This window comes from Seriola lalandi, unplaced genomic scaffold (assembly GCF_002814215.2).
Source record: "Seriola lalandi dorsalis isolate HSWRI2012SDOR001 ecotype SW California unplaced genomic scaffold, Sedor1 jcf7180002054896, whole genome shotgun sequence".
Classification (NCBI taxonomy): domain Eukaryota; kingdom Metazoa; phylum Chordata; class Actinopteri; order Carangiformes; family Carangidae; genus Seriola; species Seriola lalandi.
In genome coordinates this window covers 468,854-496,804 of record NW_019525448.1, presented here as the reverse complement: position 1 = coordinate 496,804, position 27,951 = coordinate 468,854, and the positions used below count along the sequence as shown (strand labels likewise).

At 40.4% G+C, this 27,951-nt stretch overlaps 4 protein-coding genes across 11 annotated transcripts; 2 read left to right on the top strand and 2 right to left on the bottom strand.

Moving 5' to 3' along the window:
• Positions 1-1,241: 1,241 nt before the first annotated feature.
• raf1a (Raf-1 proto-oncogene, serine/threonine kinase a) lies at positions 1,242-22,461 on the bottom strand. 6 transcript variants are annotated; one of them, XM_087180186.1, is made up of 18 exons: positions 22,387-22,461; positions 10,194-10,420; positions 9,931-10,043; positions 9,691-9,793; positions 9,442-9,599; positions 8,834-8,923; positions 6,843-6,996; positions 6,248-6,367; positions 6,057-6,081; positions 5,149-5,258; positions 4,877-4,994; positions 4,589-4,673; positions 4,234-4,410; positions 4,106-4,152; positions 3,855-3,973; positions 3,592-3,723; positions 2,575-2,709; positions 1,242-2,466 (listed from the first exon to the last, which is right to left on the bottom strand). In XM_087180186.1, the coding sequence occupies exons 2-18, from the start codon at positions 10,392-10,394 to the stop codon at positions 2,326-2,328; spliced, it is 2,028 nt and encodes a 675-aa protein (XP_087036312.1). In that variant the 5' UTR covers positions 10,395-10,420; positions 22,387-22,461; the 3' UTR covers positions 1,242-2,325. The 6 variants fall into 6 exon arrangements, with proteins under 6 accessions (XP_087036312.1, XP_023285311.1, XP_023285310.1 ...); XM_023429543.2 differs by lacking the exon at positions 22,387-22,461 and adding an exon at positions 13,492-13,511; XM_023429542.2 differs by lacking the exon at positions 22,387-22,461 and adding an exon at positions 12,686-12,774.
• On the top strand, positions 14,854-18,971 carry cnbpa (CCHC-type zinc finger, nucleic acid binding protein a). Of its 2 annotated transcripts, none has more exons than XM_023429562.2 (5): positions 14,854-14,965; positions 17,060-17,174; positions 17,442-17,507; positions 17,610-17,808; positions 17,984-18,971. In XM_023429562.2, exons 2-5 carry the CDS (start codon positions 17,063-17,065, stop codon positions 18,099-18,101), a joined length of 495 nt encoding a protein of 164 aa, XP_023285330.1. In that variant the 5' UTR covers positions 14,854-14,965; positions 17,060-17,062; the 3' UTR covers positions 18,102-18,971. The 2 variants fall into 2 exon arrangements, with proteins under 2 accessions (XP_023285330.1, XP_023285329.1); XM_023429561.2 differs by having other exon boundaries at positions 17,060-17,180.
• Positions 19,811-24,495, top strand: LOC111672183 (haloacid dehalogenase-like hydrolase domain-containing 5). The gene is made up of 8 exons (XM_087180187.1): positions 19,811-20,066; positions 20,951-21,172; positions 21,321-21,433; positions 21,533-21,626; positions 21,738-21,771; positions 22,346-22,520; positions 22,665-22,853; positions 23,256-24,495. The coding sequence occupies exons 1-8, from the start codon at positions 19,947-19,949 to the stop codon at positions 23,650-23,652; spliced, it is 1,344 nt and encodes a 447-aa protein (XP_087036313.1). The 5' UTR covers positions 19,811-19,946; the 3' UTR covers positions 23,653-24,495.
• gp9 (glycoprotein IX platelet) lies at positions 22,442-26,148 on the bottom strand. 2 transcript variants are annotated; one of them, XM_087180188.1, is made up of 3 exons: positions 25,964-26,148; positions 24,914-25,675; positions 22,442-22,525 (listed from the first exon to the last, which is right to left on the bottom strand). In XM_087180188.1, the coding sequence occupies exon 2, from the start codon at positions 25,672-25,674 to the stop codon at positions 24,958-24,960; it is 717 nt and encodes a 238-aa protein (XP_087036314.1). In that variant the 5' UTR covers position 25,675; positions 25,964-26,148; the 3' UTR covers positions 22,442-22,525; positions 24,914-24,957. The 2 variants fall into 2 exon arrangements, with proteins under 2 accessions (XP_087036314.1, XP_023285343.1); XM_023429575.2 differs by lacking the exon at positions 22,442-22,525 and having other exon boundaries at positions 24,832-25,675.
• Between the last annotated feature and the right edge of the window lie 1,803 nt (positions 26,149-27,951).

Sequence of the window (27,951 nt, the reverse complement as noted above, 5' to 3'; positions counted from 1 at the left end):
TCGTCACATTTCAGATGTCTATGAGTTGTTAGCAGTTCCACATCCATCACAAAAAAAGATTAAATTAAAATAATTTTAAATCGTTTGTGTTGGGTTGCAGAACTTATTTTTTTCGTTTGTACTCCATGAATAATCTCACAACCCCTCAGATTTATCTTTTGGTCCTATGGAGGGTCTGATCCTGAGGTTGGGAACCACTGGACTAAACTCCCAAATTGTATATCAAACAAGAAGAATAAACTAACTCAACCTTGACCGACCTGCAACAGAATTTACATTGCTGTATTGCTACTTTTAGTATCTGAGTTTTTTTCACACCACTGATTATCATGCAGGGCTCATGTGGAGCATGCAGACCTCATGTGGAGCATGCAGACCTCATGTGGAGCATGCAGACTCACGTCATGGAGGAACACCCACTAGATGGAGCTATTGTACGCCAGAGACGTTTGAGCTCTGTTGATTTCATCTTGGCTGGCCTGTGTGGCTTGTCACAACGCAGAAATAGAACAGATAAACACATAAGGCAAAAGTGTTGTAAAAATAGACGACTAGTGGTCAGCCGATGGCTTTTGCTCTTATTGTGTTGCTCCACTTCTGATGACATCAGGCCTATTTTACCCTGTGATGGGGCTTTTTGAGACATGTGATTCAAATGAGATAAAGCACTTAAAAAGCTTCCATCATGTTTTTTTTTTTGCCTTGAGCTCAACTCAAAGAGCCACAAAACATAAAAAATAAACACTAATTCCTTCACTTATATTTAGAACACAGCAAATATCCCCATATTTATAAATCTGCACTTAGGACTGAACCAAGTCAAGTGGTCCTGTCCAGCAGGAGCTACACGTTGGATGTTTATACTAAAACAAAATATAACTGTCCTCTCTCTTTCCACCACGTCCCTCCCTTGCTGAATGATTGTTGTTCCACTGTGCTTGCCAGTGGCTGTGCAGCTCGCTGTGGCATCAGCCAATGGTGGAATCCCCTGGTTGCGTGTCTGGACTGGATCCCCTGTGAGGTTACACCACGTTGCCACTGCTACAGCAAACATTACACCCTGCCACAAAGTCTTGCACATGTGTGGGATTTTACCGAGGCAGAATATCTGATGTCAACTGCCCATCTCACCTGCTGCATTTAAAATGAAGGTCAAATGATATATAGTCTCAATACAACATATATTGACTTAACAATGTTTGTCTTTAGCAAGAAGTAACAAAAGATGACCAATTGGCAAAGAAATTTAACTTAATTTTATTAAAATATTGAACAGACAACTTTCTCACCAAGTTCACAATAAAACGTTTAACCTCCTGAAAGAGACATGATAAACAAATACAAATTAGTTTCCAAATCATTTTAAATATCTAAGACAACTGCCAAATGTCCAGCTCATGATAACCTACCCATGACAGGACCGATGAGAATGTGTTGGTATCTACAGATCATTTTACTCAGAGCTAGGAAACCATTGTGTTTACTGTTGGAACATAACCATTGCTTTTGCTAAAATGTGCAAAATTTTCCATCATCACTTCTGCTCGCTGTCTGACAGGCTATAATTCCTCCCAAAAAAAAAAAAGACCCCCCCCAAAAAAAACAAAGACGATAGAAAGAAGTCAAAGACGACAAAGACAACAAAAAAAGACATCAATTTCCCATATCTACTCCATTATCATTTAAGACAATGTAAAATCAACTACTACTGTGCAACTAAATGGACTACATCCAACGGCTTTGTTTGTGATAACAAGAGGAAAATGAAGTTGTGCAGGATCTTAGTCCAGGCTTTGTTTCCTCTTAAGGCAGGTAAGCTTTAAAGGTCCTCTTCATCAGAAACCAGCGCGACCAGATAGAAGGGTGTGCTTCACATCACAGAACCCGAATCAAGAGAGACATCTGTCTGTCTTGAGCTTCCTTCAATGTCCATTAATCGCTGTCTTAGGTAGGTGTGCGTGCATGTATTTACAACTTTTACCAAATGCATTGCCACCGTGGAGCCCCTGCATACTTCTTAATACGTGCAGTGAAAAGCAAGGCACCACCTCCATGTATCTTATGCCAACCTCTTCATGTGTACATCCCACTGCAATCCATCATCACTCACTCCCTTCCGTAGTTAATCACAGATGTACTTTTTCTGACTCTTTTTCCTTACATAATGTATTGATTAGCATGGGTTTATGTATGGTTGCATGTACATTTTTATGTCTATATTGGCATCTGTATGTAGAGAATTTGGTTGTACTGAGCATTTGGACTATTTCGAAGAGGAGGGGAAGTGGAACGAGAGGAGGAGGAGGGGCAGTGCTGTCTGAGCCTCTAGAAAACAGGCAGTCTGGTGGAGGTCAGAGTACAGGCATTGATATCCTCAGTGTGAGAGGCTCTGTGCAGGGACGGTTCTGAGGCACTGCGGTTTATCTTAGGGAGGGCATGCTGGAGAAGTTCGATGGAGGACAAGATCTGTAAAAAAAAAAAAAAATCATAAATGAGAAGAAAAATAAAATATTAGTTAAATAAAGCACTCTTGATTCAGCTGGATGTCTACAACTACCAAGAGAAGCAGTTCACCTGTGGGAAGAGCGGCCTCTCGTCCTTGGACTTCTTGATGCAGTCAGCCACCAGCCTTTTCATGGCTTTGGGGCAGTTCTTGTAGAGCTTACTGAGGTCTGGGGACAAATAGCCTCTTCCCACCATGAAAATAATCTGAGAGGGGGAGTCACAAGGAAACAGATTAGACTAAGAAATGTGTATAAAATATTTCAGAGTTGAACTATTGAGCCAAGTCAGTGTGATAGTCAGAGACACTGATCAATACTAAATCAGCAGTCCACCTCAGAGATACTTTATAAATATGGCCAGTGAGTCTAAGGTGACAGGCATCTAAAACACTGGAGCTATTGTAAAGGCATGAGTGCATGATGCTGCAGAGATAAAGGATGATAGGAGTACTCTATGTGCTTGCCAGGTCAGCTGAGTACAAAGTCATTCTACAGTATCAAGGAGACTAGGAGTACAACAGTGGATCATAACAGCACTTATGGGCACACTTTGTACAGCAACTTTAGCCTGATTCCGATACAGGCAGTAAACTGAACTGAACAAAGAGCCAGACACGATATAGACCAGGTCTTGTGGCCTGTAAAAGGACGAAAAACCACAGACCACATATGCGTACCCAAGCACCCCTTTTCTCACACACGTACAGGGTTGTGTTACGGGGTCTAAAATTAGGCCAGTGGCTCCAGGGCGCCCGCCTCTGTTCCATGATTGGCCTTAGGCCAGCTCAACAACCCCCTTCAGACAGCGGCCCAGTGTCTTTCCACCACCTTCTGGCCTAGGTTTGCAGCCTGACACTGGGACCGAGGCGAGGACCAGAGCTAGATATATGTCTGATTGTGGTGGTACAGCTTTTTCTGACATGACCAAATCTAACAATGTGGCAAAAAAGCGTCCAATCTTTTGCAAATAGATTTTGCAAGATAAAATAATTGCAGGAGGACAAAATGGGTCAGTCTCATTAGACCCTCTTAATGCATGAGCCGCATTACCACTAAACTGCCTGTTTTTTAAATAATGAAACTTTACCTGATCTCTATTTGCTATCTGGGAGTATGGGAGCTCTCCCGTCATGAGCTCAAAGAGAACAATTCCATAGGAATAGACATCAGACTGGAAGCTGTAGGGATTGTTATCCTGCATCCGGATAACTTCAGGAGCCTGTGGACATAACAGAAAAAACATAAGCACAAGTTTGTTTGTTTATTTTGTTCCTTTTTTGTGTTTTACAACTTAAGTCTCTCAATGCAGTGGTCGTATTGCTGTAGTGAAATGAAAGCTGTGATATTGACCATCCAGAGAATGGATCCAGAAGGCTGCTCCACCTGATGTGAGCCGCTCCACCTGGCCTTCACTGTAGCAAGGCCAAAGTCCCCAATTTTCACTGTTAGCCCTTCATGCAAGAAGATGTCTACACCACTGTCAAGGAATTTACAGCTAAAAACACACTTAAGAAACTCGTTTTACAGCACCTTAAGTCATTTTATCTGCATCTTTTATGCAGTACAAGTACAGGCTTTAACATAGCTGATAAAAAAGATACTGTTGGATTTCATGTCACGGTGGATGATGTTCTTTGCATGCAGATAGCTGTAAATGAGAGAGAAATGAGATGAGATATTGTTTTTTTTTTATTCGTTCAATGAAAAAATGTCACTCTTCAGGACTTACTCCATGCCCTGAGCTGTCTGCCTGGCAATGTCTATGAGCTGGATCATCTTGAAGTTTGTCTCCAGGACGTGAATATGTTTGTAAAGGCTGCTGCCCTCACACCACTGGGTCACAATGGCCAGGTTGTCCTTCGTCATGTAGCCCATGAACAACAGGATGTTGACATGTCGTGTTTTCCTGCAACAGAGGCAAAGGGGAAGAGGAAATCACCAAAACAAAAGATAAGATGTAAGTTCACGATGAAGATGATTCACCCACAGAATTCAACACTTCGCTACTGTCAAAACAGCTGAAAACTCCCGCTGTTAAGACAACTAAAACAAACACTGTATCCATGCTATACTGTAACTCTTACCTCAAGACAGCCACCTCATTCCTGAATGCCTGGAACTGCTCTGGTGTGGGGTCAGTCACCTTTAAAATCTTCACTGCTACGTCACCTGCAACAAAAATACTCCGATCAGCTACTAACCCTGATGCATAAAATCTCAAACGAAAAGCAATGCTACATGCACACTTATCATTTTACAAACTTTTTATGCATCAATTAACTTATTTCAAACAGTTACGTGTAGTTTGAGAATGTGAAAGTGTTCATGGTTACACCTGAAAGTGCCCCGCCCAACCTGAAATGCATTCCTACCATGCCATTTCCCTTTGTATACAGTTCCAAAGGAGCCCGAACCAATGCGGGAGTTCAGATACACCTCGCTGGCTTCAATCTCCCAGTAGTAACTAGAGTCCCTCTTGTCCCGAGGCCTCTATATGAACAGAAATCAAAAAGGCGCAACTGATGTGAGAGACAGAAATGAAACATAAGCGGTTATCACAAGCCAGCATTCTGTAGGGTAGATTGCACAAATTGCTCTGAAAGTATTTTCTCTACATACACATAGACAAGAACATAGGACTTACAATTTTATTTTTCTCATGTGTGTTGAAGGATGGGGCCCTCTCTCGCTGGGCAGGTGCAGGGGCTTTGGACTGGGACCAGCCTGTAGGGCTCTGACTGGGGGAACTCCCGGCTTCAGGAATACAAAGAGGAAGAGCATTCAGGATGGAAGACTTTGTGTCTAAAACTGTCATTTACTACACACTGTACAGGGAATTGTATGCAGAAGACTATATAGTCTGTCTGACATCTCTTCTGACATTACCCAGGCCACCTAAATTTGCCAGTCTGTGCAATGCACAATGGTTCTTAGTGTCCGGTTAGTGACCATCAATTATACCCTACTTTTTAGAATGCAACGAAGTAGGATATAATAATTCACTCTAGACATTCAGGTATGCTCTACAAAAAGGCAAACCTATTATGTACTGGACTCCTGTTTGAAGCTTTCTTTTGTATCAGTCTCACACGCTAAGAAAAGAGAGCTACGATTGGCAACAGTAAACTAAATCTCCAACAGGGACGTCACATTTGATAATGGACAAGTACAGAACCAACCATTGTAATGGAAAAAGTGTATGAAGATTGATGATAAAAGTCTGTACAGAGCCTTTTTTCTAGTTTAATGGCCTATCACATCTAGATTAATCTCACATTATTACTCTCTACTGCTTAGCTATTTGTAATGATTACTAAATGTAGTGGGTGGACCTCAGTGCCAAATGCTCTGATGAGAAATGTCCATTTTGGTGTTGGTGGTGGTTGAGGGCAGGGCGGGTTGGGGGGGTTAGTTATACCCTAAATTCATAAAGAGAAGTTTCAACTCATGACTGAAGGGGGACATTTGTGGTGAGGGTGAAGGGAGGATGTATGATGCAGCAAAAAAAATTGCATGACATGAAGCTAACGAAAATGCAGAGTGGGCACTTACCTGAGTCATGATCACGCATTGCATCCTAGAGAGATAAAAACACAAATAAGGTTCAGTCAGCTTGGTCAAAAAGTAAAAAAGCCACATGCTGTGGTGTCACTCATGGTTTGACTTCAATACTAAGAAGTGAATGCAGATAGCCTGTTAGCAAGGCATGCCATTCAGACTGCACACAGACACTGCTTTCTAACCTTTTCTGGACTCTCAGGTGAGGCCTCAACAAAAGACTGGGAGAAGTGCACAATACCTACTTTCCTCTTCAGCCAGAATCTATGGCACCAGGAGCTGGGGGAGGTATTCAGGCAGTCTAGCTACTCCCCAACAGGGTACAATACAACAGGCCAGTGAGGACAGGAGGGAAAGGGACAGAGTAAAGTAAAGTGAGGAAGGAACAATGACAAGAGTGAGTGATGCTCAGGTTTCTACCTGGACAGAATATATGGGAAATATTCTATAGAACATGCAATACTAGCGAACTGATTATGCAAGTACACTGGCAGTGAAAAAGCAGAAACTAGAACTGAACAGGGGGAAGTCAAGTGTCACACATTTTAAAATCGCTAAAATAAGAAGCCATCAGGGGAATTACACAAAACAGGCTCAACCCTGTCCAGGTGGATTACTTAACACCGAGTTAGATAAGAGATAGAAAAGAGCAAGGGTAGGATAGTTGGAATGCCTGAGATGTACGTAGGAGGGCAAGATCACTCTCAGGCAGGGGATATTTTAGGAGTGGCTGCCTGAACCTACAGGAGTACCCAAGGGGCCGGTGTGGTGTGTAGTTACCTCAATCACGCTGCTGTCTACAGGCAGGGTAGTGCTAACCATGTGGACGTTGGGCGTGGAAGTGGAGCGCTGCCTCTGGGAGAGACCGCCACCTGTGGGTGGGTAGGGCGTGGTGTAGTTGAAGGCATGGGGGGTGGAATATCGGTGGGCTGAGCTGTAACGAGGTGAACAAGGATGAAATAGTAACATTGAGCAGCTGTTGTTTGATTAGATCTTGTATCGCTGCTTCAAAATGGGACACACCACTGACATTTAACAGAAAAACAGATCCTGAATTCTGTAACTTCTTTAAAATTGGGCCACCGTGGGTGTGGTGGTGGTGGTTGGTGCAGGGGCTTTCTGGTTTCATTTCTGTCATTTTCTCTCACTTTCCCCATTCAAGAATCATCTGTTTATGTTAAGCCATCAACAAACTGGTAACACAAATGCAAAACCAATTAGAAGCATATTATACGGCTAAAAAAACAAAGTAAAACTGAAATATTGCACTAAGAGGAAGTAGTTATTGGTTCATTTTATTATGGCCTTCCCCTTACCCCATTTTTGGCTATCTTGACACTGCAGAGGTATTTTGCCCTTGATATATGCCAAGACCAGTATTGGCTCAGTTGAAGAGTACAAAGCTCACCAGCCAAATATGTTAATCTCCAAACAATCAAATGTCGGTCTGACTTGAGATGTTCACTTTTAGAAGCACAACATCTAATTTTAACAAGTTAAAATATCCAAAATGATAAGAACAAGATCTGTGCCTGATGTCTGCAAATAAAACTTTCAGCTTTGAATTTTGTCACAGGCCTTGGTACACCTACTTTTAGTGAATTAGTACCTGCACTGTGCTGTAGCGGCTGGTTAAAATGGGGACAGTGGAACTCCAGCTGAATGAGGTATGTAAACAGAGATCATATTACATCACGCTTATGACCACGGAGTGTGCTCCTTCAGAACAATCCCCCTTTTGGCAACACAAAACTATGTTTCAAAAGAGTGTTTGAGATTGCTCTGCATGGAACAACTTGATACTTTGGCAGCTCAGAGTGCTTTTTAACCATTTTAAGGGCTCCTGAAACAACAGGCTCTTTTCACGCCTCTCGTTACATCAGCCCTTGGACTGGTAAGCCTCCATAAAGCTAAGAACGTCATTAAAAACAGGATTTATTTCAATAAAGATTAAGGTACTTTAGAAATGAGAACATAACTCAAATCAATCATAAAGGCTTATTCTCCTCAGCCCCTGTGTTCCTCCAAAGAATCATCTGGCATTGCCATCTCTTCACACATGGCAACCTCGGTTCAGACTGTTCTTGTTTGTGGTTCCCTGATGGTGGAACAAGCTACTAAGCTCTATCAGAGCAGCGGCGTCCCTCCCTAGATTCAAGAATCTCTTTTAGACTCATCTCTTCCAAAAACACCTTCTCTCCTGAGACCTCTAACACCCTAACTTGCACTTATTTACCTGATCTCCTTGTACTTTGTCTTGTTGAATAGATTTAGTACTTAGTGATTACTCCACCGTCTCCTACTGTACTAAATCTTGTGTGTTGTCCCTCACTTGTAAGTCGCTTTGGATAAAAGCCTCTGCCAAATGAGTAAACATAAATGTAACTGTGTTGCAGTCAAGTATGACAAATAACAGAAAATGAGAATGGTGCCTAAATACAATAGACTGATTCAACACCTCAAATTCATTATCTAGTAATCTAACAAACTAGCAACATAAAAAAGGTGGATTCAACCAAAAGATTTTCTTGTACTTCCTGCTTTTGCCAAGGGGTTTTGGTCCAAGGAACACACTGATCATGAGGTCCCAATACCCAACCATGGTTTGTGTAATTTATATTTTGTGGTATGTATATCTTATGTTGTCACAATATTGTTTTATTTGTGCATGTATGTATCATTTACACCTGAGTGTGGGAAAACTTTCCTCTTGAGGGCAACATGTATCTACTGTATGTATCTACAGATCAAGGATAAAAACTTTGCCTCACCTTGGAAACCGTGTTAAGGATTCTCTCATTCGCCGGGACGTCAGCGGTGGCAGTGATGGGGCACCGCTCTCACCAGGTGTTGGACACAACCTGAATAAAGAGAGAAAAGCTCATAGTATACAGTGCGCCAGAGTGTGTGAATGTCTAACCAAATAACAGCTGACTGCTAAAGACTGCAGTGGTTGTCATGTAAAAAGGGTTTCACTGTCAGTGATATGGATCTGCAAATGATTACAGTCTTACAGGCTACATGCAAAATAACATGAACAAGCTTCTATTCTCAGTGCAAGTATGCAAAGCCACATATGTATGAGCTTAGATCTAGTCAGGAGACCTGTACTATCATAGAATCATCACAGAATTTGCTTTCCCTTTTTTTATCTTGACAACACAATTTCTGATGCACTACGAATCCTATTTCAGATTTAATCAGATTAAAATGTAATTTTAAAAAAAGCTTCTACACAGTGAATGGGTTTAGGATGACAAACTTGTCTGTAAGTTATATTCCTATAATTAATTATTCTTTATGTAATGATCAAGAAGTACGCTCAAGTTATAGAGGTCACTTTTACATAATGCTTTCATTTCAACCTGAAGACACTTACAGGAGTTGTCTGATATTGCTCCAGTCCACACACATCGTGGGCACTTTGGTGCTACAATGCTCATGGAATTTGTAGCCGCATGTTTGGCAACGGAAACCATTCAAAAGAAACTTCTGGCAAATATCACAGAATGCCAGCTTCAGATATGTTTTGCGAACCTGAAAATGACAGAAAAAAAAAAAAATTGCATTTTTTTATTTAAAAGTCACACTGAGTGTTGAGGATATTGTAAATGCTTCAGGTACTCACAAAATTATGTGTTGTCAAAGGAACATGATCTAAAACCTCCACCAGCAGCTCTTGCCCAATCAGAGAGGTGGAGTCAGTATTCCAATCCATCCGTAATTTTTTGCTGTTAGAAAAACAGACAAAAGATTTCCATGGAGGGATGTCAAAGCAGACAAAATAACTAAAGCAAGTGAGAACGTGATCTGCACAAACTCTGATCTTATTTCCCTGGTTTCAAACCCACAACAGTCCACAGCTCACCTCCTCTGTCCTGGATGCAGCCTGAACACAGCACAGCACTGAGGCTGCAGACCTCGCACCTTTAATGCTTTGATCAGGCAATTGTGCAGAGTCATACCTGGTCGCACGTTCACCTGAGGAACAAAAACAAAAATCAATTCATCAATAACCTTCCAGGATGTAAGCTGCTTCATATGCCTTTACACAACTGTGTACCAATGCAGTATTTCTGAGGCCTTATTGAAAGTACGAAAATCTCCTAACTGCAGTGCAAATGAACTGACCACAGTGCGTTGCTGGTTTGGGAGGTAGACTCGGATAGTGCTGCTAGTCTTGGAGTCGGGCATCTTGCTGTCATCTGAGGAGCGACGCTGGCAGGGAAAGCCCTGCACCATGGTTGGTGAAAGGCATGGGCCCTCGAACGCAGAGTCCTTCATTCCGAAGCCGTTGCTCAGAGTCTTCCACGCTCCCTGGAGGTGCTCCATTAGTAAAGCCAAGTGCTCTCAATGGTCTGGAAAAAAAGAAAAGCAAAACACACACATACACAAACAGTATTAGTACTTAGAATGTTTGATGGCACTCATCACCAATTGACTTCTTAATTAATATTACATAAGCTCTCTTTGTAAGGATATTGGTGATGTGCAGACTCAGCAAGTGTAAATGAGACAGTATGTAAATCTTTTCAAGTCCACTCCACCATTAATCTTTTAGATGGTATTCAGATTTAAGTGGATTGTCTGGAGTATTAAACACTATGCCCTGTAGTTTTGAAAAGTGGCTTTAAAACCTTTTCACGTTCCTATCAGATACAACAGATTTTAATAGTGTCAAGTTCTCACAGCAGGGAAAAAGTAACAAAACAAAGACAGAACTGGTTTAAGGCATTGAGGATTTATTGGATGTAATCTCCAAACATAATCTCACCAGCTACAACCCTCTTGGATGATGGTGTGATTAGGGCCATTTCCACTAAAGACGACATGTACGTTGCAACCTATTTAGTGGTCTCATGTGCTTATTAAATGAAATACCACATGTGAGGGTTTTTTTTTGATAAAGGGTTTTTGAAATAAAAGTGGCATCTGTGGCAACTTTCTTTTCCATTGAGAGTCAGCAGCAGAGCAATGTAGACAAACTAATCCACTCAGACAAAGAGAATCTCAGGCCAACATAGAGGTCAGTCGTGTTATTTACAGTATATGCTTTCAGCAGACTCTTTCTTCTGCATGGTCAGACAAAAGACAACTAAAACTCACCTGTACATACAGCAGAGGATCACAAAATTCACAAACAAGGTCTAATTAAATACAGAAATGGAAAAGAATGACTTTGGAAAAAAAAATACTGGTAAACAAAAAAATGATCTGCTTGAGAGGACATTTGACATTTGTCAGTTAGGCAGTGGCCTGAAGAAAAACACTTCAGTTGTTGCAATTCAAGTTGTACCTTCCCTCTTCTGCTTTGTTTTCAATACAAACTGTAGGGCTATATATATATATATATATATATATATATATATACACACACACATACAGAGAGAGGAAAGTTTCTCTAATTCTTGGTCTTCATATTCGGTGTGTATACTCTCACCCTGCAAAACTCTTTAATTATCTCTGGCGTGTCTCATACAAAGAGCTGCTAACACTGACCATTACTGCAGTTAGTGGTTAGCTGTCACGGCAGACATACCGGTATGTCACTAGTACAGAAAAGCAGGAACTTAGAGGACTGTGGGTCTTCCACCCTTCCCACCATGCTGCAGGAATTGTGTTCAAAACAAGAGCTATGATCCATCCAGGAAAGGGTATCAACAGAAAGAATGTGAAGTCCAGAATAATTAGACTTCGTCAGCTTAGATCTGTTAGTAGTCAGTCTACATACCACACTCAGTTTTACAAACCCACGGCAAGTGCTGCATCCACATAAGAGTTTCTGTGACTTGACTGAAGTCTTCAAAGTCAGAAATGTAGGTGAGATCAATGTCAGCAGGTTAGCATATTTTGGCAGAGTTAGGTTGAGAGGCTCACTGGAATGACTGAACGCCTTCGCAATTAAATCAAAGTTCTTACAAAAATGACAACACGACACGACTACAACTGAAACGTGTGCACAATCTGCACAATTATAGAAACTACTACTAACCACGTATGTTTTATTAAGGCCTGGTAGATCCAGATATAACTGTGAAATTGCCTGTAGGCCCCTCAGAGGCCAACTATATCGTTAAACTTCAATGCATAGCTCTCTTCACCTTCCATTCAAATTTCACTAATTCAAACGGTACATTTCCTTGGTCGTTTGCCTTAAGGAGACGCGATTTAACAGTTGTAGTTAGCATTTCAAACATAACTCAAAGAGTAGCAATGCTAGGAGCCTGTAGCCTATATGCTTACCAAGAGAAGTTAGAAAAGTTGTGCTCCGCCATAACTTCAGGAAAAAGTGGCGTCGGTGACATCATCATATTTGCAACGCATTCAAAGAAAAGAGGAAAAAGTCGAAGTTGCTAAAAACCCTGAAACCGTATCAAATAAACTTGTATCCGGTAAATGTAGCAACACTGCACAAACGTCGAGGTCATAGGCGGGTCTCTTTTACGAGCCACCTAAAATAATAGAGGAAAAGTTTTATCTCCCAGTCGCGGTAAATAGGAAAAAATCCGTCGGACCCTCAAAGTGACACGACGAGGGATATTCTTTAAGTCCCGTGGAGCACTTTCAAATTAAAACTCCCATAAATCGCTCGGCAATGCCTCGCTTTTCAAATCAATATTTACTTTGTTCAGGAGAAGGTGAAAAGGTTTGAGTTGGTGTCGTGCGTCCGTCTGACGCCAGTGATTGAAACAGGACCTTGCAGTCATAACAAGAGTTGCAAGCATCACTCACACTGCGCAACTATAGCACAAACTTAAGCCCTCCCACTCCGGTGTTACTGTTGTTTTTGCTCATAAAAAAATCTACGGTAGATTTTTTTTAAATGTTAGGCTCTTAATATATGCTAACACCTTCCATGTGTACGACATATAAGGTCTATTTCTGTTATCTATGTCACCTTAAAGACTGCACACCGAGGAGCTCATACTGCCGAGATTTATCTTTTTGCAAAGGCTGATGCATATGAAACATTCATATATGTTTTTAATGCGCATTCGTTAAAGTATTAAATTGCAACAGTATCTTTTGAAAAGCAAAAATAGGCCCACTACCGGTTTGGAGTAAAGGAGTAACCCAGTATTAACTCCAAGTGCACCATCATCTGGAGACATCGGGACAGTGCAACACTGAAACCTTGGAATCATTTTGAAGACTTCCCGATATTCATGACAGCAATTTTACATTTAACACATCTAGTCAACAAGAGAATAAAGATTCAGCTTGAGGAAGGCTATGACAGTACGCAACAGTCAGAAAAAAAGTTTCATATAAAAATCACGATTTTTAAAATTGACAGAATTGCATCATTGTTAAATTTACATGTGTTTGAAATGTTTCCAAACGTCAAACAGGCTTAAACATAAGCTTCTTGTTTTCCAAATTGGCCCTAAAACACTGCCATTGTGAAATGGTAGCCTCTTACACTCACCATGTGTTCACCATTTCTGTAGCATCCCAGCCTGGGTCCCCTGAGGTCCCCCTAATCACAGATGGCTCATAGGTCCTCTCAACAAGCTGGAGTTGACACCATTTGAGAATAAAACAGCCTCATAAACACCCCGGTCAATATGTCTTGATTGGTTCAGCACACATTGTTTCCATAAAAAAAAAAGCAGCAGAAATCTGGTTCATAAAGCCATGTTCTTTCCCTATTTAACAAAATACTGTAGGTCTACTTTCAATCTAGCCGTGTAACTTTACAATTTAGTCTGCTTTTCTGAAAATGGCATTTTCTAACAGATATCCTATCTAACAAATAGCAGAAACACCAAATACTGTTTCTGTGAAGATGAGGGCAGGGCTTTGTCATTGTGGAGCGTTTTAAGGTACTCCACCCTACATGCAACAGTACCACTGTATTTCAGTGAGCTTGGAATATTATGATAATAGATCTCATAATCAATTCAAAATCATGTACCACAGGTTGTTACATTTTTCCCTGCTTTGTGTTAAAGGTTGTGAGATGCAAAATGGAGACCATGGGAAACAGAAATTGCTATCCCAGAGCTCTATAACCAAAGCCACCTTAAGACTGAAATGAATGCTTCTTTCCCACTTATTGATCTGACTGAGCACTCAGGCCAGTTAGCTGAGATGCTTGCAGCTCCCATGGATTGTTTCTTCATCAGTCTTCTTGTATTCAAAATATGATGCAGTCAGGGCTCATTAAACAAGAAGAGTCTGCATCAGGGTTATACAATAATATGTTTATAAAATCATCATTTTGAACCACAAACACACCACTGTTTGATTGTTTTGACCACAAATTGTTTTAGACCTCTTTACATTCTCATTCTCATTCCAAATGGTCTTCAAAATTTAGCATAAAGTTTGCAGAAACATTTCTGAAGGTTTATTGTATTAGTTTAGCTTCGTGGGGGGGGTTCACAAACAAAGTGCATAGCTTATAAAATGACACTTAAGGTGTGTTTAATTACCATTTACTGAGAAGCAGTTACCGAGATCTCTATACAGGTCATGATTCGAAAGGTGCTTCTGATACATCTCAGGCACTGTTATTAATTCAATGAATTAAAATTAATTAAACTATCTGACAGTAGTTATTGGAGAGATCAGAGGGGTTACTACACACATCATATTACTCATAAAAACCTTTACCTTTAGATTTACTGTATCCGAAGCAGTTTCCATTGCTAAATTGTGTAAAGTAAGGAGGTAAAATAAGGTTAGTCGATTTAGGGAAAAGGGTCATTCCATGACTATGATTGGCTAATTCATAGAGGCAGTGTCCAGACATTCACGTGTCTGATTGGCTGTTTGCAGAGTATGTGGCCAATGACGGTGCAGGTTTTTACTGAATGACAATTCAGGAACTCCTGCTCACACCGCATGTAGCGCAAAGAAGGAGGCGTAAACACTGACATAGCTAGGTAGCCAGAAAGGTAAGCAATAAAACGGCACTAAAATGTATTTGGTCAGTAGATATTGTGTATCTGTAAACTTTGAAACTATGAAGTGTTAAAATTTATTACAGCGGAAAATTGGACGTTTAGTCGGTTTTCTTTTGTGAAAACGCGCTGGTTTGGTTTGGTCTCACTGATGGAGCATCGGGTTCTCAGTCTGGCCTGCTAACGTTAGCTCGTCACAACGACTTTGGTATGTGCGCCCTGCGCGGGAAATTATGTTTTTATGGTATATTCGCGTGAATACCCGTCAAGAATAATCTACGGCAAACCTTTATCGCTAAAAGTGTTCGATCCTCACTTTCTTAATAGAGAAAGAAAAATGATCGTCGACTGAACCGTGCTTCTTGGTCGTGATCGTGTGGTGCTGTGCTAGCATGTGCTAGCCAGCAGCACCAGTGTCTCGCGAGCACGCAGTAAAATCAACGTGACTAGGCCAACGTTAGCGTAGCTTCAACCTTTGGCATTTGATTCTGTTTACAAGTCCAAAAACGGGTCGGAATCACGTCGTTTCGTTATTTACTTAGCTTAGATGGCTCATTGGCCCTTCTTAAATCGCGTCGAGTTATCTTAATCTTGGTTAGACTTCGGGCGTGCTGTTTTAGCAGATGTTAATATCAACATAACACGACGCAATGTGTGACTGCCCTTTGGAGTTAGCTTTCCAAGTTAGCATACAATCCACGGCATGCTTTCATAGCCGTTTCTGTCGTAGTTAACAACGTGTAGCATTATATTAGACTGAGTTACGGAAGATAAACTAAGACTCCGGTTGAAACGAGCTTTTGTGTGGCTACAATAGAAACATTATTTTTGTAATTAGCGAAATACAATTATGTAAGATACAATTTGAGGCCCGGCGGACATTAGGATGACCATTACAAGAATTATAAGCAACAAGTTAGCTAATTGTACTAAGGTTATATAGCTGCCTCTTTTTGTCATCCCACACGTCTTTTGGGCATTCATAGCGATTACTCATTAACTCACATTCTTCCTGACTTGATGTCTTTAGCAGCAGTCAGCAAACTGAAGTTTGGCCGATCACAACATGATTCCATTGAGGAAATCGTGTAAGTTAGTTTAGTAGTTAGTTGTAGTCCGATGGCCGATTATGATAGACTCCACAGCTGCAAATTTACCCCTTTGTTTGGTTGTAGATTAGATCCCCTTGGTAGTCATTATGCTAGACTGACTCCTGCAGTTCTGATGTGAGTTGTGCGCTGTAAGTTGGCTCAGACATGGAGAAACTGTTAAAATCCTTAATAGAATATTTTCTAAAATGGTTTTTAAGACCATTTGGTAGCCCTGCACAGACATGGTTATTTGATTATATTCATGATCAAATCATACCTGATGACACAGTAGACATGACACCTTGTGTACACTGGCTGCACCATTAAGAAAAAAAAAAAACCTCAGATCATCAGGGCATCAGTTGTTCACCTACCAGTTAGCACTGGTGTAAAAAGCTGCATCTCTTTAAGTCCCAGATGAGTTGATCAACAGGCTTTCACACCAAATATGACAATTGGTATAATATGTCTGTGGCAGAGCCAAAGCGCATTATGTCAATAAGTGTGTAAGTAGTTTAAACAGATTTGGCTGCCAGTGACAAGAGTAATGTGCTATGTTAATGTTTTCAGGTTTTAATGTCATTGTAAGCAGCTTAATTGTTTGAGAGGCCACTTGCTAAGCTTCATTTGAACCAAAATGTAGAATATGAAAACAAGGTTAAATGGTATCCCTCTGCGATTCCTTGTGACAGGTATGATTGTGCAGTTAAATTTGCCATCAATAAAATATCATTTTTTTGTCTGCAACAATGCCCATGAACACACCTCATGCCTCGAAGAGGGTCAAAGCTAAATTTTGAGAAATGAAGATGGTACATGGCGAATTAATACCCACCTTTTATTTGAAAAGAATTGACTTCCTTTGTGTGCTTGGTGTGAAATCCCGGTAAGATGGGCATCTGAAATGTGTCCAGTGTACACGCTGTGTTCATACCAACTTGGAAAGAGTTTATTTTACATTGAATTCTGTTTACTGATATGTTATTTTTTTGTTTAGGTAATGGAGATGAGCAGCAACAGTGAGTGTTTTGGATGTGGCCGCTCTGGCCATTGGATCAAGCATTGCCCTAATGCCAGTGGTGCACGTGGACGCGGCAGGGGTCGGGGACGAGGCAAGGGTACTATATACTATGCAGGCCGCACCAGTACAAGATAATTATTACAAAATACCTAGGGTGCACAGTGTTCTATTTTAACTGCACTTTACATATGATGTTCACTTGTAGCTGGAGTTTTGGGACTGTAGATGGGTCTCAGCACATCATCCCTGGTGGAACATAGTCATTTTGAGGAGAATCACTTGGGAGTTAAAGCCATGAATTAAAACCATGTCTTTTTTTTTTTCATCTTTTAACACCAATCTGTCTTTGTCATTACAGAGCTGTTCTGCTATCGTTGTGGAGATCAAGGACACATGGCCAGGGACTGTGACCAAACTGAGGATGGTGCGCATTCCAATTCATTCTTGCTTAGTTGCTGTGAAGTGATATTTGATTACAGCACAGTTACTGAAGTAATTACAACAACATTTTGTTTTTACTTTGTAGCGTGCTACAACTGCCACAGGAGTGGCCATATTTCCAGGGACTGCAAGGAGCCCAAAAAGGAGAGGGAGCAGCTCTGCTACACCTGCGGCAAGGCTGGTCACATGGCCCGTGACTGTGATCATGCCAACGAGCAGAAGTGCTACTCCTGCGGTGGGTTTGGACACATCCAGAAACTTTGCGACAAGGTGAAATGTTACAGGTGAGTGTTGACTTGGATTCCGGCTTTGCCACCTCAGTGTTGTAGTTATTGAAAATGTCTTAAATTGTGTACAAAATTATATTAGACAATTGTTCATAATCCTAACGTAGGTTTGTGTTGCTTAATTTAACTCTCACTTTTGAGTAAGTCGGTCTTAATCTTGTGTCTCCCCTAGGTGTGGTGAGATTGGTCACGTTGCTGTGCACTGCAGTAAAGCCAGCGAGACTAACTGCTACAACTGCGGAAAGGCAGGCCACCTGGCAAAAGAGTGCACCATTGAAGCCACCGCATAATCAGTGCCCTCTGTTGCCCCTCCTTTTTTCAGATTGATGGTTGGTTGTATTATTTTCTCTGAATCCTCTTCACTGGCCAAAGGTTGGCTAACAGAGGCTAGTCCCAGGCCAGTGAGCCTCTCGACATGTAATACAATGAAAGGGGTGAAAAAAATATCTTTCTGCATTCAATACAAAAATGTTTTAGTTTGGTAGCGGTGTTATGTATAATGCTTTGTTAAAGAACCCCCCTTTCCAAGCCACTGGTGATCAGAGATGAATAAATGGGACTAAACATATGGGAATCTATAGGACCTCTGAGCTTGTGGAAGTGAGTCTCAGTAAAATGAGATAGAAGAAGGGAGTAAATAGAAACCGAACTTCCATGTATGGTTATTTTGGTTTGTTTTAGTGGGATCTGAGTTGGCCAAGAGAGTATGACATGGAAAAAGTTCATAACATGATGCATTTCAGCCCTACAAGCAGCAATGAGGGCGATAACTAACTACATGTTATATTGCTAAGATATAAAAATTTTGGAGGTATTAAAAGAAACACGTTCTTTTATAGAAATCTGTTTACAATTTAAATATCACTTGGTAGTCCAAGGTAGACTTTTCCTTTTAAAATGGCTTTGGAATTTTTTTTTTTTACCTTGGCAAAATTTAACATCAAGAACAGTTGTCAGAACAGCAGAATTAGGAGTTATTTGGGAATGAAAAATGTTTTCACAGAAATCAAAATGTTATTTTTGTACAATATCACTTAGACTACTGTATAAATACCATTTGCTTGTACTCAGTTTTTAAGTCGGAAGGAAAGTGCAACTGAAGTCCTAGAAAATAGAAATGTAATTTTAAACTATCAATAAAGCTGGAGGAGCACGGGGAAGAGCTTGTGTCTGATTTGTTTAAAAATGCCTTTCCTTTGCAGGTGTGTGATCCATCTTTACTGAATGAAAAAGCTTCAAAGAAGCCCAAATCCAAGATATATCTGACAGCTATACACTTAAAGTGAGCTGCAGCTTAACAGCATACACAGTGATTCTTGCTTTCTTTGGTTCACATAAGTTTTGTTTTCTGATGTCTATGCTTTGTTTCAATACATCTATACAATGCAGCCACATTTGACCTGAAATGTGCATCTTTGTGCAGCCAAACTTTTCTGTGCAAGCTTTAAAAGTGGGTGCTTTCATATACAAAGTATGTCTGGTAAAACTGGAAGGGGGACTGTGCAGTCTTTTAACAGGAAGGATCAGATTTCCTTGTCACATTCCTTCTGGTTTCTTGCAGCAAAATTTAGCCACACTGAGGCCAGTCCAGGATATGAGGGTGGACCAAATTAGTTCAGCGTCCCAAAGATGAAAGCCGAGGAATAAAATGGAGAACAAAGTCTCAAGGTCCATCAGTATCCATGTTGTGACTCATACAGCAAATAAGTGACCCACCATGGAATACATACATATATATATATGTATATATTCATAGAAACCTGCGGTGTGGATCAGGGTAACGGGGATCACCGAGCTGGTGTATTTCACGCAGCGGCGGCCTGTGGTCCGCAGAGGTGCTTGTGCCTGCAAGACAAGGGTAAGCTCCACCTCGGTGTCTAAAATGGCAGCGGGGGTTGCGGTGCAGATGCAGCTTTGCGGCTCCTCCCAGCTGAGATGCAGAAAGAGACCCTCCTACTCCTCATATGTCGTCATCGGGTCTAGCCCAGTCAAATTGTAGGCGAGAAAATATCGGAAAAAACAAGCCGAGCACAGCAGCCAGCGCGGCCGGAGTGAGCCGGCTCATGCTTTATGCGGGGGGTTCATTGTGATCCGTATTTTTTAAAACCTTTTTAACCCGGTGATAACTAGAGGAGATGAGGGGACTCGTGCCGTTTTACCGGGGCTTGTACATCCTGAGTAACCGTCAAGCCAGACGAAAAGCTGGGACTGTCGGTTCTCGGTGCGGGTTTTGCGGAACTCAGTCTAATAGCAAGGTACGGTTGGAGCAGTTGCTGTGCCTCGGCTCAGGCGAACAATACGTTGTTGGCACGGCGATACTTTGTCCAGATTTTTTGTTAGACTGTATCAGATCGACGTTGCATACAATGTTGCATGCAACTTTGTCAGATGTCGATGCGCTGGCGGGGATTAAACTGCAGGGGATCTGACATCAGGGACAGCACCAGATGTAGCTTGTAGGCTACTGTGTTTTCCCTGATGAGAAAAACAGTCTCTGATACACTGTGTTCCCAGTTTTTTTTCTCAGCCCCAGTTATAGGAAAACATTGAGGAAAAAGCACAAAGAAGATCTTGTACATATCTGTTTGGATAGCTGTCAGATTATTTGTATTATACCAACAATGTAACCAAATACCCCTCTGTACTGCTGTGTCACCACAGGACTCCCACTATTGATTCTCTTTAGCTACTCTTTATGTTGCAAATATAAAGAAGGGCCCATATTATTTTATACTGTAGAGTCAACCCAGTCATTAATGTTATTAGAAATACACTGTCATGTATGGAAACAATATAAACAGACTACACACATACTATAAAATGAACTTAAGTCAATTCACATGACAATTGATCCTTTGCATTGTCATTGTAATTCCTCCAGTGTAAAAATGGAGCCTTTCTACTGTGCATGGTCACAAGTTCTATTTGCTCCCCTTTCATAATGTGCCACATAAAAGCCCATTAGTTATTTAATGATTCATCATTTCACACTAATTTTGGTCATTTTACCCAGGCATGTTTCAAATCAGTTTTCATCGTTTCTGAATATGTTTCTCCATGTAAAGAGAAAGCTGTGCTCTTTCATTTTCTTGTTTGCAGTTTAGCTGACTAACTGGTGTCCTGCCCTTCCCTTCTACAGCCACAGCCACAGGCACAGCAACAGCCAAGCTTTGGGCTGTTGTTTGACATTGATGGCGTACTTGTCCGGGGAAGGATGCCAATCCCTGCAGCAAAAAAGGCATTTGAGAAGTTGGTCGACTCTCAGGGACAGTTTGTGGTGCCACTTGTTTTTGTGACAAATGCAGGGAATTGCCTCCGACAAACTAAAGCAGACCAGCTCTCTCACATCCTGGGTGTACCTGTGAGTTGTCAAACTGTTGAGAGCACTATAGAGGATTTATGATTGCTGAATGCAGCTTGAATAAAACATGCACCTCTGTTTTTGGATTAATCTGGTGTACCCTGTCACCTCTGCTTCGAACTGCTCCTAACACTTGATCTGTTTGCAGATCACACAAGATCAAGTCATCATGTCCCATAGTCCCCTGAGGATGTTCAAGAAGTTCCATGATAAGTGTGTGCTGGTGTCAGGACAAGGACCAGTCCTGGAAATTGCTAAAAAGTATCCTGGAATCCTGATTTGTTATGTTTTCTATGCATGATTTATTTCAAGCTGTACTTGAATAATACTCTACATTTCTCCTTAACACTCTGTCTCTAGTGTGGGCTTCAAGAATGTTGTCAGTATTGATATACTGAGGGAATCGTACCCATTGCTGGACATGGTGGATCACAACAGGAGACCCAAACTGCCGGTGAGATATTTACATGTCAATTTAGGTGTTGATTGTAGAAATATTAACTTAATCAAGTGTTCTTTAGTCATATTCAGCAGCACATGTTCAGTTTCCCTTCTGTTATTTCAGTCCAATCCTGTTGGCAACCTCCCAAAGGTTGAAGGTAAGAACATGTACCTCTTATTTCATTTCACAGGTTTTATAGCTGTCGGTCTCTTAGTTACTCACCGACATCTGCTTTGTCAGAGTTTTATGTCTCTGCACCCATGGCAGCCAGGGCCAGAGGCATTATGTTTTCAGGGTTGTCCACCCGTCCATATGTCCATCCCATTCTTGTCAACACAATATCTCAGTAAAACCTTAAGGGAATTTCTTCAAATTAGGTACAAACAGTCACTTGGACTCAAGGATAAACTGATTAGATTTTGGTGGTCAAAGGTCACTGTGGCCTCAAAAAACACAGTTTTGGGCATAACTAATGAATTCATATTCTAATTATAACACAATTTTACTCAATGTCTGATAGGATAAAATGATGAAGTGATGACATTTTATATCCATATGGTCAATGGTTAAATTCACTGTGACATCATAACGTTCTGCAACGTCATTATTCAACACTGTAACTGAGGAGGAGGATATTGTGACCATATTTCATACAACTGTGAGGCAATAAGTTATTAAGTTATGTTAATATGTCAGTGATTCAACTCTTCCCTGCATAATTCAACACACAGCTGTGGTACTGTTCGGGGAGCCGATTCGATGGGAGACCAACCTGCAGCTAATAGTTGATGTCTTGTTGACCAATGGTAACCTCAGCAGTGTTCACAAAACCCAAAAGATGCCTCACCTCCCCCTGCTTGCCTGCAACATGGACCTCATGTGGATGGCTGAGGCACATTCTCCACGGTAACCTTTAAAAACAAGCAGTGTCACAGAAAATTTTTAAAGAATTTCATTTATTAACATTAGCAACTAAAGCACAGTCTTGAAAGCTGCCAAATGAAGGAGTCAATGTATTTTTCCGTCTTCGACCATCTCATTTTGTCTCAGGTTTGGCCACGGGACCTTTCTTGTGTGCCTAGAGAACATCTATAAGAAGATAACAGGCAAAGACCTGAAGTACGAGGCGCTCATGGGAAAACCCAGTGAGCTGACCTACCATTTTGCAGAATACCTCATCAGAAGCCAGGCCATGCAGCGGCAATGGAAACTTCCCATCACTTCCCTTTATGCCATAGGGTAAGACAGCAAAGTTTCTCTCTGTCTCATAAATGTACTTAACAGCTTATGGGAAACACTAAGGAAACGATAAGTCTTGCACCATGATCACAATCCACTTTTATGCAGTGCAATTACAATGCGTGTAAGTAATGTAAAGAGGCAGAGAGCAGGAACGAGTGCTGCAGACTAACATGGAGGTAACCTTATTGAAATGTTACTCAATAATTTGGTGAGAAAATATATGTGAAAAACAGAAGCGTGTCAGAAGTTGCATGTTTCACTTCAAGTTTTTATCCCAGTTGTGCTCTATGTTTGTGTGTTGGCTTTGTGTGTTATTGTTCTAATTGAACAATTGAGTAAAAGCATTCTTACACATGCTGTATCAATATCTGAGTAGTGTCTTCCCTTCTTCGCTCTCAGGGATAACCTTATGACTGACATCTACGGCGCCAATCTGTACAACCGCTACCTGGACGAGAGAGTTGCTAGGAAGAACCCCAAAGCCATTGCCAAGATGGTGGCTGCCACAGGATCCACCACTGCAGTGCCCCAGGAGGAGGAGGTCGACAACATGTGGGAGAGCGAACTAGCGCTGCCCTCTGCAACATCCTGTAAGTCTGTCCTGGTCTGCACAGGCGTCTACAACCCCAAAGCAGAGGTGCCGTGTGATGCAAACCACTGCATCAAAGAGACTGTGTTTCACGGGCACCGGGACTTCAGATTTGACCCCGCGCTAGTGGAGCCGGGCCACATCGTGCAGGATGTGGCTGAAGCTGTCGACCTGATCTTTGAGCAGGAGAAGTTTGTGCCTCAGTAGAGTTTTTGAGGTTACAGGTTTTATGTGATGATGGAGGCACCAGTGAAGGAGGTGTGGGGTGTTAAACCGGGTAATAACATTTAATGCATAAACCTGTGGGAGCCTAACACTGTGGACATTGTTTAATCACCGGACAGGGCATTGACAGAATATGGGTCATCTTCTTAACTTTCAACACTGAGACAAACGTTCGAGAAAATTAATCATGTAACAGTCAACTGCTCTTTTATATTGTTTTTGTGATAGTCTTTACTTTCCTGTCTTTCATTAAGGAAAAGTGTAAGATCTGCCTTATTTGACCCTACTAAGTATTTTTGTAGATGATAGTAATGTTTTAGATTATTACAAATCCTGAAATCATCCTATATTTATTACAAGATTTTACCAGTGTTTTTAAGAAGCATATTCAAATAACATTTGACCTTTATTCTCAAGGTGACTTTTTATTATTGCATTTTTAGTCATTTGTTTACCTTACCATTTATCCTGGAAAATCTATGCATGAATATATGAGTAATACTTGTACTGTAAAAAAACAACTGATGTGCAATATTGTCCTCTAATAGTACTGTCTGTCTGCATTATGTCTAGTTGTGAGCGCCTTGACCAGTATTTGCACAAATCAGAGATTTTCATCTTTGTTAAATGTTCTCATTATCTTCCTGCCGTAACCTGTTCATTATAATGAAGTAAAAGCGAACTAAGAATTTATTTAGATAAAAGTTCAATGCCAATCAAAAGCTTTTACTGACCCATGTTTGATCATTTGTAGTAATTCACACATTGTAAATACTTTAAATTAAGAAAATATAAAGAACAGTTACACAACTGTTGTAAATCGTTTGTGTGTGTGTGTGTGTTTTTTTTCAAACAGAAAATATCAACAGCTTATTGAAAATGGACATGATATGTGAAATTCAACATAAATGTTCAATTAGCTCATTCTTTTCATAAGAGCACAATTAAAGGTCTGATAGATCATATGTAGGACAAATGTAATGCATAGACTGATCCATACTATCTAGACATTTCCAATTAGGTCTCATCCATTTTCAACACAATAAGAAGCCAAAATATTTTATAAATTGATATCATCTAGAGCATTTCATGCCTAAATGAACAAAATCAGGTTAAATTTTAGGGAAAAAGTTACCTGGAGGAAGTGTTAGGAGACAGAGCTCTGGAGGTTTAACAGTAAATCAACTTTATTAGAAATAAAGAAAACAGAAAATCCATTGTGCTGTCTTGTTACAGCTCTCACCTCTTGTTGTCACTTGTAGTGCTTTTTTAAGCTAAAGAGGTCCTTCAGGTAGCCTTTATCTTTATATTGTGCTTCTTGTTCAACACATCCAGAACTTGCGGCAGTAACTCCATGTTTATAAGTGGCCTTTCTAGATCCTCTGTTGAACTGTGCAGTGACAGATTAGTGTTCAGCCTCCTCCTGTGTTTGGGCTTCAGCGAGCGTAAAGAGTTGGCCTCGAATCCTGTGTGTCTCTTATCTATTGACAGAGTGTAGGTGGACGTTTTTGCTAGTGTCAGGCTCCACAGAAGCAGAGCGATGATGCAGCATAGTATCAGTCCCACCAATGTGTTGTAAGTCCCACCAGTGCACCTTGTCAGGACACAGGAAGAGAAGTAGTCATCGCTGAGTTCAGTGATGGCTCTCTGAGCCACGGAGCTCGGACTGGCACACATGGGCTTCTTTAAAACAATATCTCTATTCTTCAGCAACCAGTTCCTCAGGTATTGGATCCTGCAGTCACAGTGGAAGGGGTTCCCGTATAGTGAGACCTTTTTCAGACCAACCAGTCTGTCAAACAGGCCTGGAGACACTGAGGTGAGCTGACTGTCCTCTACATGAAGCTCTATGGTGTTTAAGGGCAGCTCCATGAGGCTTAAGGAGCTGCAGTTCATTTTCAGACCAGTAGACAGCAGGAGTGAACATAGGCGCGGTTGACCAAAAGTATGTGCACTTGCTGTGGCCATGAGGAGGAAGACAGCTAAGCTCAAACCAGGGAGCATCCTGCAGGATCAGGAAAATGTTATTCATTATTTGTATTGTAATTTCCAGTTTGCATAATAATGGGAAATTATTACAAAACAGTGAGGATGCTTCAGAGAATGCTTACAGTGCAACACTCAGCAAATTGTTATATTGCACTTGTACATTAAGCTGTATATAAGGACAAGATTAACATTAAGCAATAAACAGAAATGGTCCATGGAATGTGACCTGAATGAAATGTTGTTGGACAAATGACAAAGTGGAAGTGAAATCAACAACAGACAGAAAACAAAAAGAAGCCCGAACCTTTTAGAGTGAAGCCAACTTGGATTGACTTGTGCTGCCAGTCATCTTCAAAATGTCATTATGTATTCACTGCTCTTGTCCAATGTTGCTTTAGAGCTTAAGCATATGTTCTCTCCTGACCTCACGGTGTCCCTGTTTTGTAACTGTCGTGTTACTAAACTCCCAGTACACCCAATAGAAAAACGCATCAGTGTGAGGAGCGCACCAATAACACTGCACAGTTATGGTGCAGTTGACATGAAGGGAATCCATGTGGTTACAGGAGATAACAGTTTATCTATTAAAAAGAGTGGCAGGGGCTATCTGGAGCTCTCCTCAAGACCGGCCCAAGGCATAAGCGAACTAAGCAGCTGCTTATGTATATATAGCTAGTGTGCACAGGAAAATGTCAGGAAAAGGTTTACTTGTCAACAACAATCGGCTGTGATTGTCTTCATGATCGAATCAGTACAACTTCACTCCCGCTTGTGTGATATTACTTAGGAACACCAGCATTCTAGGACCCATAGGCCATGTGTAGGGCCATAGATAGATAGAGCCATGGACCCATAGATGTTTGTTGACATCTCTATGCCCTACTATACTATGACGTTTTATGCCATACTACACTATGACGTTTTTTGATAATTTTATGCCATACTATACTATGACGTTTTCAGATGTTCTTCTTGTGTCTGCATGGATACTCTTAGGGCAATCTGGCTTCCTCTCACAGTCTTTTAACATGCATGTTAGGTTTATTGCCGACTGTAATGCCTTACTTTAGTATGACGTTTTATGATTTACTATACAATGATATTTTTTTTTTTTTACAATTTTATGCCTTACAATACTATGATATTTTTTTACATCTAATGCCATGCTATACTATGATGTTTTTCTGACGTTTTAAGCCATACTATACTGTGACATTTTTCAAAATTTTTATGCCATACTATACCATGACGTTTTTTGACAATTTTATGCCTTATTATATTATGACGTTTTTTGACAATTTTATGCCTTACTATACTATGACATTATTTGACAATGCCTTACTATACTATGCCGTTTTGTGACAATTTTATACCATATTATACTATGACGTTTTTTGACAATTTCATGCCATACTATACTATGACATTTTTTGACAATTTCATGCCATACTATATTATGACGTTTTTTGACAATTTTATGCCATACTATACTGTGACATATGTTGCCATACTATACTGTGACGTTTTTTAACAATTTTATGCCTTATTGTAATATGACGTTTATTGAGGTTTTGTACCTTACTATACTATGACGTTTTTTGAAAATTTCCTGCCATACTATATTATGATGTTTTTTGACAATTTTATGCCATACTATACTATGACCTTTTTTGAGAATTTAATGCTTTACTATAATATGACATATTTTGCCATACTATACTGTGACGTTTTTTTTAACAATTTTGTGCCTTACGGTAATATGACATTTTTTGAGGTTTTATGCCTTACTATACTATGACATTTTTTGTCATACTATACTATAACGATTTTTGACAGTTTTATGCCTTACTATACTATGACATATGTTGCCATACTATACTATGACGTTTTTTGACAATTTTATGCCATACTATACTATGACGTTTTTTGACAATTTTATGCCTTACTATAATAGGAAATTTTTTTGCCATACCATACTATGACATTATTTGACAATCTTATGCCTTACTATACTATGCCGTTTTGTGACAATTTTATGCCATACTATACTATGACGTTTTTTGACAATTTCATGCCATACTATACTATGACATTATTTGACAATTTCATTCCTTACTATACTATGACATATGATGCCATACTACACTATGACGTTTTTTGACAATTTTAATGCCTAACTATACTATGATGTCTTTTGAAGTTTTATGCCTTACTATACTATGACATATGTTGCCATACTATACTATGACGTTTTTTAACAATTTTATGCCTTATTGTAATATGACGTTTATT

Bases quoted from the DNA above. Each gene is read 5' to 3' on its own strand.
- raf1a (XM_087180186.1), bottom strand. From the start codon at position 10,394: ATGGAGCACCTCCAGGGAGCGTGGAAGACTCTGAGCAACGGCTTCGGA. The intron at 6,997-8,833 runs GTGAGGCAAAGT...ACCTCGTTACAG, and splicing joins TCCTTAACACGGTTTCCAAG to CTCAGCCCACCGATATTCCA. The intron at 6,368-6,842 runs GTAACTACACAC...GTTGGGGAGTAG, and splicing joins TAGACAGCAGCGTGATTGAG to CTAGACTGCCTGAATACCTC.
- gp9 (XM_087180188.1), bottom strand. From the start codon at position 25,674: ATGCTCCCTGGTTTGAGCTTAGCTGTCTTCCTCCTCATGGCCACAGCA.
- cnbpa (XM_023429561.2), top strand. From the start codon at position 17,063: ATGGAGATGAGCAGCAACAGTGAGTGTTTTGGATGTGGCCGCTCTGGC. The intron at 17,508-17,609 runs GTGCGCATTCCA...TTTACTTTGTAG, and splicing joins CTGTGACCAAACTGAGGATG to CGTGCTACAACTGCCACAGG. The intron at 17,809-17,983 runs GTGAGTGTTGAC...TGTCTCCCCTAG, and splicing joins GACAAGGTGAAATGTTACAG to GTGTGGTGAGATTGGTCACG.
- LOC111672183 (XM_087180187.1), top strand. From the start codon at position 19,947: ATGAGGGGACTCGTGCCGTTTTACCGGGGCTTGTACATCCTGAGTAAC. The intron at 20,067-20,950 runs GTACGGTTGGAG...TCCCTTCTACAG, and splicing joins GAACTCAGTCTAATAGCAAG to CCACAGCCACAGGCACAGCA. The intron at 21,434-21,532 runs GTATCCTGGAAT...CTCTGTCTCTAG, and splicing joins GTCCTGGAAATTGCTAAAAA to TGTGGGCTTCAAGAATGTTG.